Source organism: Hippoglossus stenolepis, chromosome 20, assembly GCF_022539355.2.
Source record: "Hippoglossus stenolepis isolate QCI-W04-F060 chromosome 20, HSTE1.2, whole genome shotgun sequence".
NCBI classification, from domain to species: Eukaryota; Metazoa; Chordata; class Actinopteri; order Pleuronectiformes; family Pleuronectidae; genus Hippoglossus; species Hippoglossus stenolepis.
Window position 1 is genome coordinate 20,619,977 of NC_061502.1, and position 10,454 is coordinate 20,630,430.

The 10,454-nt window shown below is 44.5% G+C and overlaps 1 protein-coding gene across 3 annotated transcripts; it reads right to left on the reverse strand.

Annotated features, from left to right (window-relative positions):
• Nucleotides 1–6,409, reverse strand: txlnba (taxilin beta a). Of its 3 annotated transcripts, none has more exons than XM_047338001.1 (11): nt 6,258–6,409; nt 4,844–5,030; nt 4,541–4,613; nt 4,265–4,350; nt 3,891–4,061; nt 3,608–3,802; nt 3,293–3,412; nt 2,760–2,834; nt 1,463–1,555; nt 1,279–1,374; nt 1–1,019 (listed from the first exon to the last, which is right to left on the reverse strand). In XM_047338001.1, the coding sequence occupies exons 2-11, from the start codon at nt 5,018–5,020 to the stop codon at nt 261–263; spliced, it is 1,845 nt and encodes a 614-aa protein (XP_047193957.1). In that variant the 5' UTR covers nt 5,021–5,030; nt 6,258–6,409; the 3' UTR covers nt 1–260. The 3 variants fall into 3 exon arrangements, with proteins under 3 accessions (XP_047193957.1, XP_047193956.1, XP_047193958.1); XM_047338000.1 differs by lacking the exon at nt 2,760–2,834 and adding an exon at nt 2,863–2,937; XM_047338002.1 differs by lacking the exon at nt 2,760–2,834.
• Nucleotides 6,410–10,454: the final 4,045 nt, after the last annotated feature.

Genomic DNA, 10,454 nt, shown 5'->3' on the forward strand with positions numbered 1-10,454 from the left:
TGTCAGAAATGATATATTAGAGTCTCTGGAACAAAAGACTTTATGATTAACACAGAAACAAACTTCGACTGATCACTGGTGTTTACGCTCCACAGCTTGAATCCAAATCTTTATTTGAACTGTAAAACACAGATGATTCGTCTGATCTGGTGAAACTCTTCAACTGCAGCAGTCTAAAGAGATTTCAACTTTTAGCAAAAGGTGCAAAGATGATTTCAGTTCACACACACACACACACACACCCTCTGGTGGTTGGAGCTCTAGCTGTTGTTCTTGCCGCTCCTCTTCTTCTTCTTCTTCGGGGCCTGTTTCTTGGAGGAGTCTGCGTTGGAGGCGGCGGTCGTGTTTTCAGACGGAGACCCGGAGGTCGTCGCCTGCACAGGTTCGTCAGCTCGGACCTCAGCGGGCGTCTTCAACATTTCAGCCTTTGGTTCTGTCGCAGGATGATTCTCAACCTTCTCAGGAACCGCTGCTGCTGGTTCCTGTGCAGAAAGATGCTCCTCCTCTGGTTTCACCTCCACTTCTCCAGCTGTGGACACATCTGGCTTTTGAACCGTCTCCACTTTATCCTGCAGAGAAACATCAGCTTCCACCTCCTGCTCGGCTTCTGAAACCGGCTCCTGTTGGACCTGAGGTTTGGTTTTGAAATTGGCAAACGCAGAAGCGACCTCGTCTTCATTGAGGTCAGTATCTACAGCGTCCTGGTCGACGTCGGCAGGTGCGGCGAACAGGGAGTCGGCGAACTCCTGCAGCTTGGCCTGCTCCTGCCTGAGACGAGCCATGTCCTCTGTGAGCACCGGGTCGTCCTCCTGCAGCTCCACAGGAGTCAGGAGGACGGGTTTGTCCGCGGCCTCCGAGAGGCTGTCGAACAGCTTCGCCGGCAGCTGGGAGTTGGACTGGCGGATGCCTTTGATTTTGTCATAGAGCACTGTCCTCTCCTCCTGGAGAACCCGACACAGTCGCTCCAGCTTGTGGATCGTCACCACGAACTGGTCGTACTCTCTGGCCTTCTCTGTTCTCTGGAGCACGGGGGGGTCGGAGAAGAGAAGAGAGTGAGATGTGGTGAGAACAAGATCAGAAAAGGGATTTATTCTGTTTCTGCTTTAAAACTATTGTCTCTCTTCTGAAATATCAAAGTTGATTTTCTCCTCAAACTTTTTTAATCTGCAAAAACTATATATCATTGATTCAAGATTTGATATTTGTCTCCTTAGTTTTCAGCTGAGTCACAAGTTCAGAGATTAAAAGGTAAAGAGCTGATGAGAAAACGTGAATCACCTCTTGGATCATGTCCGTCAGAGCCTTGTTGCAGTTCTCAAACCTCGTCTTCCACACGTTCGACTCTTTCTCCATAGTCTTCATCTTGTCTGACATCTACAGGACGAAGAGTTCACAGAACAGAGTCAGACGAATGTCCTGTCGGGACGAGGAACACAGACTGGTGTGAATCATCTGCACCTACATTGTCCATCTCCTTCTTGAAGCGCATGTAGATTTCGTTGCTTTTGGCCAAAGTCGCCTGGAACTCGTCAAACTTCTCGCCGTAGAGGGTCAGCTGTAAACCACACGAGACAATCAGAATCACATCATGTCTCTGTGAATGAAGAGCTGACACATGAATACAGTCAAATACAAAATCAGGTGATTCTTTCCAGAGCCTATCGCCCCCTAGTGTTCAGCCCAGATTCAGGATGTGACCTCAGAGTGAAGTTATAGATCAGAGATCATCTGGGGCCAGAACATGAAGAGATTTACAAGTCGTCAATAAAATGTTAAATCAAAATCATCTCCAACAATAAAACTGATCCTGTCTCTTATTCCTAGTGAATAGATTTCACACATTGTTATTATCACTATTCTTGTCTTATCTCTAAAGGACATCACGGGATCATTTCAAGAATAAGAGTCGCATGTTGGATGATGAGCAAACGTCCAGGTGATCGAATCATCCACGTTCAACAGGAAGTCGAGGCTCGACAGGAAGTCGAGGTTCAACAGGAAGTCGAGGCTCAACAGGAAGTCGAGGTTCAACAGGAAGTCGAGGTTCAACAGGAAGTCGAGGCTCAACAGGAAGTCGAGGCTCAACAGGAGTGAGAGGCTCAACAGGAAGTCGAGGTTCAACAGGAAGTCGAGGCTCAACAGGAAGTCGAGGCTCAACAGGAGGTCGAGGCTCAACAGGAGGTCGAGGTTCAACAGGAAGTCGAGGCTCAACAGGAAGTCGAGGCTCAACAGGAAGTCGAGGCTCAACAGGAAGTCGAGGCTCAACAGGAAGTCGAGGTTCAACAGGAAGTCGAGGTTCATCTCAACGTCTCATTACAACTGAAATAGATCTGAAAACTTCTTTAAATCCAGATGAGGACAAAAAGTTTGTGACCATGTGATGCTACTTTCTGCTGATTCTATTCTATTCTATTCATAATATGATATAATATTAATAATATTATATTACATTAATAAGATGATATTATATTATAATGCACTCGTTCACCCTGGTGGTCGTATGTTGCTCTGTGAATATTCACCTGTGCCTGCATCACAGTCGACTGCTCTCGTCCTGTCTTCCTGCTCTCACCCTGTCTCCCTGCTCTCACCCTGTCTCCCTGCTCTCGTCCTGTCTCCCTGCTCTCACCCTGTCTCCCTGCTCTCGTCCTGTCTCCCTGCTCTCGTCCTGTCTCCCTGCTCTCGTCCCTGTCTCCCTGCTCTCGCCCTGTCTCCCTGCTCTCACCCTGGTGGTCGTATGTTGCTCTGTGAATATTCACCTGTGCCTGCATCACAGTCGACTGCTCTCTGAGTGTCTTAGTCTGCAGTTTCCACTCAGCAGCCTGAACCAGTAACTGAAGAGAACAGAGAACAGACATTTACCTTCTTCTTCATGGCCAGCTCCTGCTCCTTCATAGCGAAGCATTTCTTTGTTTTGTCAATAGCCTCCCTAAGCAACTACAGTGACAGAGACAATACAGAGTCAATCTGAGCGGAAACAGTGAGAGGCAAATAACAGCATGCTTCTACCGTGACAACACTGTGGAACTCTTACTGAGCAACAGCGCCCCCTGCCGCCACACAGGGGGACTAATTATTCAATGCAGAACATGTAAATGTTGACTCACATTAATCATTATGAGGCTTAATGATAATAATCAATGTAAATGATATGTGACGTGTAACAACGTTCCTGGATTTCAACAGGTCAGTCACTGAATCAGAAGAACAAAGAAAGGTCTTCTGGTGTGGATGTTTGATTTAACGTTCTCCTGATGTGTAAAGACATAAAGCTCAGTGTCGTCTGACTCACGTATTCCTTCTCTCTCTTGTGCTTCTCCTCGGCCTGAGTCAGCAGAGCGTTGGCCTCCTGCAGTTTGGCGTCGGTCAGTTTGTGCTGCAGCTCGCGGTGACGGTCGATCTTCTCTAAACTCTGCACGAGACCAAAGTCAAGCTGTTCACAAAATACTCACCATGTTCCCCTGAAGTCAAACTTTACATTTCTTTCATGCACATATATTCACTTTGCTGCTAATTAATTGACTTTATTGAGTGTTGATCATTGATGGATTTTCTCCACGTGCTCCCAACATGAACCTAGTGTGTGACCTTTGACCTCCGAGCTCACCTCCTCCCTCCGGTCGCACTGGTTCATGAGGCTCTCCAGCTTGTCCGTCAGGTTGGCGTTTTCGTGGCACAGCTTGTCGTTCCTGGCGCTGTGCTGCTCGATCTGAGTCTGGATTTCCTTCAGCATCTTCTGGAAGTGGCAGGTGATCTCGCTCCGCTTCTCCTCGTCCTCCCTGCAGCGCTGCAGCGTCTCCTCCTGGAGGGGGAAGAGAAGAGCTTTTATTCTTTTACTTCTTAGCTGCAGCTGTCATTGGTCAGAACTTCTCCTGGACCCAGATACACACCCTCAGTGTTGTGTAGTGCGACTGCAGGTCCCTGCACAGAGTCTCCAGTTTGCTGCGAGCTGCGACGCTGCTGCGACGCTCGGCCTGAAGCTGCTTCCGCTCCTCCTGCACGGTCCACATCTTCTGCTGCAGGACACACAACTTCCTCTCATCGCAGCGCCGCAGGGTCGCCTGCACACACACACACACACACACACACACACACACACACACACACACACACACACACACACACACACACAAACATACACACAAACACTTGTTTTTGCTGTTTTATGGCTATGGCTATAGACAACACAATCTCAGAGGGTGTGTGTGTGTGTGTGTGTGTGTGTGTGTGTGTGTGTGTGTGTGTGTGTGTGTGTGTGTCTCACCAGTTCAGCATATTTTCTGACCAGATCTCCAAGTTTCTCCTCCGAGGAAGATGACTTGCTCAGACTCTGCATGATCAGAGAGATGTCTGGAGACAGAGAGACAGAGAGACAGAGACAGAGACAGAGAGACAGAGACAGAGACAGAGAGACAGAGAGACAGAGAGACAGAGACAGAGACAGTTTCAATGTCAGTTTCGTCTCAATCAATCATTTATTTCTATGTGCAAGATTTAATATGAATATTATTATTGTTATTATTTAGTTTTTAAGTCTTACCGGTCTCCATGGTAACTGTGACGTCCTCTTTTGTCCCCTCCTTCGTCTTCTCGGTCTCTGTGTCCGTTGAACTCTGATGCATTCAAGACGATACAGAAACTTTATGTTTGTATATTACAGTGCTGTGTTTACCACATGTTCATGTAGGGACTCTGTGTATTACTGGAGGGTTCCAGTAGGGGGCGTATCACAGGACTCAGACTAAAGATCATAGAGTGCTCTGCTCTTTAACCTCTCATCTGTCTGACACTTCAAGTACTTCAGGAGCAGCTCATAAAGTTCGGCCTGTGTCACGTGACCCACCTGTTTGTCCGGGAGGCTGGAGGCCGCGGCGCCGTACGAGCTGATGATGGCCTCCAGACGCCGGCTGAACTCCTGCATGGGGTCACAGAGGTCAGGTCCAGATGTGTCCTCGTCCAGGGGGGAGGACGCCCCGTCCGGCTGAGCCGTCACCACAACCTTCACTGCTTTCGTCTCCATCCTCAGAGTTCTGGAAATAACAGAGACACAAAGAATCTGAGTCCAGAGGCTGATAATCCTCAGTGACGCCTGTTATTGTATCTGCTGAGTTAAAAATAAACACAAACACACACACACACACACACACACACACACACACACACACACACACACACACACACACACACACACACACACACACCTGTTGTGGTCTCATCTATTCTGAGAGCATCCAAATATGGTAGAACTGCCTGTCACAGACACACACCATCTCTTACACACACACACACCTCTCTCTCTCTTCTCTCTCTCACACACACACACACACACCCACACACACACACACACACACACTCTCTCTCTCTCTCTCTCCCCCACACACACACACACACACACACACACACACAAACACAACCTGACTTTGAGTTTGTGTTGATGGAACTTGATGGAACTTTGTCACCACTTGTCACCAACTAAGTTGTGCAACCAATCACATCCTTGCCCCCCCCCCTCCACCCCTGGAATTTCAATCTGTTGACGACATCAATATAAAAATCTGATTGTGATATTTTTATATCATTCAAATAACTGAGTCACAGCAACAGAATTCAAATGAATCACAATCACATAAAAACCCACGAACATGAATCTGATGAATTCATGAAGATTAACTGTCGACGTGTTTTCCTCACACACATTTATAAATTACCAGAAACAACATATCGTCAGAATGAGCTGAGATATCGAAACCAGACTCAACGAACCAAGAAAAAACTGAACTGTTCCAAAGTCACGATTCATGTTTGACCCAACAGACCCACAACATGACGCATGTGGCAAACTGAAGCCAGAGCGACGTCAACGACAGAGATTCACCTACGACTGAATCCTGACAAGAAAATACTCTCACACACAAAAACATGAACACAAAAGACTTTTCATTTCCCCGGTTCCAACGCGTCCGAAGTCGTTGAACAGAAACATTTTCAGACACGACGGTGACGAAGTAACTAACATGGCGGCCATGATGGAAACCCTCCATCTTCTTCACACTGAGCTTTAGGACGTTAATATAATAAACAAGCAAATAAAACAGTGGTAAAAATATATTGTCTGTTCTGAAAACTACGAAGTTCAAACAAAAAGTCCAGTCGGGGAAATTAGCTGAAGAAAAGGACGAAGGGAAAGTTGCACAAACAAGGAAAATACAAACATGAAGAAACATTGAAGTGAAATAAGAGATTAACTGAAGTCTTACCACGAAGAGAGGAGTAAAGGAGGTGAAGAGGGGACAGACTGAGGACTGAAGAGGAGGAGGAGGAGGAGGAGGAGGAGGAGGAGGAGGAGGGTCCTGCTGACGGGACCAACAGCTGATCCCCAAAATAACCTGAGAGGATCAGCTCACACTCACAGTTCAGTGTGTGTGTGTGTGTGTGTGTGTGTGTGTGTGTGTGTGTGTGTGTGTGTGTGTGTGTGTGTGTGTTCGGATCTGTGAGGATTAGAAGACAAGACAAAATGTTCACGAGGCAAAGTTCACTGTCGTTTTATTCTCAGAAGCTGGAGCCAAACAAAGATGGACGACGCGTCTCCACTTTCTCCCGCTGAACAAAAACGAAGCTAAAATATCTCGATAAGAACGCTGCCACCTTGTGGTGATGACGTCATTTGCAGTCAGAGTCTGTGCAGCAGTGATCGTGGGGTGGAGCCTTAGTAGCGAGGCCCCGCCCAGACACGCTCACGACCAATCCTGAGTCAGTCTCAGCTGTCAATCATGACGTGTGTTTTTACATCATCAGATAACTGATTGAATCGAAACTGATCTGAAACACGAACAAACATCAGAGAGAAGAACGAGCTGAAACGACAGAAACATCTTTAAACATGTATTTAAGTAATTATTCACATTTTTATATCAATATGAATTAATATATTTTGTTGCATTTTTAATTCTGTTATTTGCATTTGCTTGGATTTAGTTTCTAAATCTTTTCTCAATCAGTGACGTGGAAACCTGATCAGCGCAGGAACTATACGCATCGGAGGATGGAGTTGTATGATGTGTCCACTAGATGGAGCCAGCAGCTTCCACACAATATCACTGCTTAGTTGTGTTGAGTTGAATCATCCAGTTGTTGAGAGGCAGCGACATCTGGACACGTCCCCAGCGTGAATACAGGACTTAATACACAAATACAGAACTTAATACACAAATACAGAACTTTATACACAAATACAGAACTTTATACACAAATACAGAACTTAATACATAATAAATACACAAATACAGAACTTAAACATAAATACAGAACTTAATACACAAATACAGAACTTAATACACAAATACAGAACTTTATACACAAATACAGAACTTAATACACAAATACAGGACTTTATACACAAATACAGAACTTTATACACAAATACAGAACTTAATACACAAATACAGAACTTAATACACAAATACAGAACTTAATACACAAATACAGAACTTAATACACAAATACAGAACTTAATACACAAATACAGAACTTAATACACAAATACAGAACTTAATACACAAATACAGAACTTAATACACAAATACAGAACTTATAATAAACAACAAACTTCAAACTTTATACACAAATACAGAACTTAATACACAAATACAGAACTTAATACACAAATACAGAACTTTATACACAAATACAGAACTTAATACACAAATACAGAACTTAATACATAATAAAAGAACTTAATACAAAATACAGAACTTAATACACAAATACAGAACTTTACACAACATCACAAAAACTTATACACAAACAGACTTATACAAATACAGAACTTAATACACAAATACAGAACTTAATACACAAATACAGAACTTAATACACAAATACAGAACTTAATACACAAATACAGGACTTAATACACAAATACAGAACTTAATACATAATAAATACAGAACTTAATACACAAATACAGAACTTAAATTCTTCCTTGGCCCATGTTCCCTCCAGGTTTCATTGACTCTGAGACAACACAACCTCTGTGGAGCTGATGAAACAGGTTTATAAAGTTCTTCTTTATCTGATTTACTTTCTGTTCAGAAAACCAAGCAGCTGTGAGGATATTTATCAAAGCACATGTAGAAATGATCTGAACAATAAAGGTAAATTAAGCTTTTTTGAAAGACATCCAGAAAACATTTGGTCTTAGTCCCCCCCTCCTGTCAGGTTGCATGTCACCTGTTAACCCTTGGTTCGTATTAGCCTCTCACAGCTGAGTCGTCACTGACGGCCATCGAGTGCAGATTCCCGTGTGGAGAGACGGACTCCTCGACTGAAATCCCAGCAGAGAAGCACGAGAAGCTGATTCCAGTCACTCTGACCTGTGAGTTTCCTCCTGATGAGCAGCGTCGGCTGCTCATCAGGACCCACATTGGGTTGTACGGTCAGGTGACCTCTGTCCATAGTGATGGTGACGAAGGAGGAGGTCAGCTGAGATCAAACCATCAGATCCACAGTGACTCACGTGTCAAAGTTAAAGTCCCTCTGTGATCCTGTTTCAAAATAAAAGCGGTGGTTAGAGAGCTGTCTGCTCTATTTCATGTTCGTCACTCAGATCTTAGTACAAAGTGCTAACATATTTAATATATTATATAGATATATTTAACATATTTAGGTCACATATAAAAACCAAAGAAAACTCATTTAAAAGCAGAGATATCGCAGGATTTCCTAAAATATTGTTAATGTAATTAGAAGCACACACACACACACACACACACACACACACACACACACACATCCAGTGGTAATGAAGTGAATCAACAAGCTTGTTGTTCTGGTTCGTGTTGGAGACGATCTTTGCTTCTGTCTCATTTAAAGGGAAACGAACACAGACTCAGTGTCGTTCAATCATGTGTCTCAGGATCGTTCACTTCTGCCTTTTGTCTGCGTCTCATTCTCACAGAGACTAAAGAGAGGATTTGTTATCAGTGTGTGTGTGTGTGTGTGTGTGTGTGTGTGTGTGTGTGTGTGTGTGTGTGTGTGTGTGTGTGTGTGTGTGTGTGCATGGAATCTGAATCTATCTGTTTGCACAAGTGAAGCAGTGCAGACGTCTGATTGTAAAACATGCTGCAGCGAAGCAGAAGATGAAAACCGGAGCGCTGACTCGCAGCAAAGATCGAGAGTCAGAATAAAAGAAAAGAAAAACACCTTATGTATAAAAAACATCTGATTGTGTGGAAATAACTGAATCCTGCATCTGGGTCAGAAAACCTCCAACTCCACCGTCTTCTGTGAATCAAACCTTTCTGCACTTCACCAAACACATCTCTCTCTGGTTGGATCTAACTCTTCATCACACAACCTCCTGAGTGGATTCTCCTCTTCCTCAGCTGCTCTGTGTGTGTGTGTGTGTGTCTGTGTGTGTGTGTGTTTGTGTGTGTGTCTTTCCAGACCCACTCAGCACCTGTGCTTCACATCTCTTCCTCCACCTCTCTCTCTCTCCCCCTCCCCCCTTACAGGCAATGATGCAGGAGCTGATCCAGGTCCAGTGAATCAGCAGAACATCTGAGCCATTCAGGGGTCTGATGAAGGAGCTGTTTACAGAAGCAATCACAGGGAATCCACAGTGTGGATGTTCACCCCCCCTCCCTCCACCTGAGTGATGGACTATTTAAACGTTTCCCATCACGAGTGCAGACACAATCAGAAGATAAGAGGCCGGTTGTGCTAAGTTCTACAAACTGAATAAGAACTGATCCCGGAGCAGCGAGTATAACACAGCTTCAAGGTTATTTCATGTGATGAACTGCAGAGGTTTAATCAGTGTCACGTTATATTCCATGTGCTCAGGAGCAGGCACTGACTCCAGATCTGCTCAATGCTGAGGCCTCATTGATGAATCAACTCTGCATTTAAAACACACACAGAGATACTAATAACACACGAATATATAAAGAGAATTGTCTCCAGCTACATGCGACTGCAGGTTTACGTGAAGTTTACATCAGGCTAAACTTCTACATCAGGTCAAAGAAACGTGTTCAGACAGTTAATGTAGAAAAGTGCTTTTAACTTTCACTGCTCATCTGGATTTAGTCTCAACGCTCACCAACCTCTGAAAGGAAAGCAGCCGCAGGTTTGTTGAATAAGAAAATATAAAATCTCAGCGTGTTTGGGTCGAGGTTTCCACATTTGAGAGAAACAATAGAGCAAGAAGCCAAAGGTGCAGCCGCGCTGAAGGAGGAGACGACTTTTTAATTACACACGATCACATCCAGTCCTTCACCAGCTCCTCCTCCTCCTCTTTCTCTCCGGTGGTGGAGCGAACGAGTGTTTCACGTTTTGCATCCTGTCAAGTAGCAGGTTTTAATATCCGGTGGATTCCTGAGCTTCACCTCCATCCAACTCCAGAAACATCAACACATTTCACATCTTTGTAAAAATCCTTGTGCTTGTACTCT

What these genes read in the sequence shown, in the direction of transcription:
- txlnba (XM_047338001.1), bottom strand. Translation starts at nt 5,020, where the DNA reads ATGGAGACGAAAGCAGTGAAGGTTGTGGTGACGGCTCAGCCGGACGGG. An exon ending in AGTGCGACCGGAGGGAGGAG is followed by an intron (nt 3,413 to 3,607) that starts GTGAGCTCGGAG and finishes GGTCTCGTGCAG; the next exon opens with AGTTTAGAGAAGATCGACCG. An exon ending in CGACTGTGATGCAGGCACAG is followed by an intron (nt 1,556 to 2,759) that starts GTGAATATTCAC and finishes TGTGGTTTACAG; the next exon opens with CTGACCCTCTACGGCGAGAA.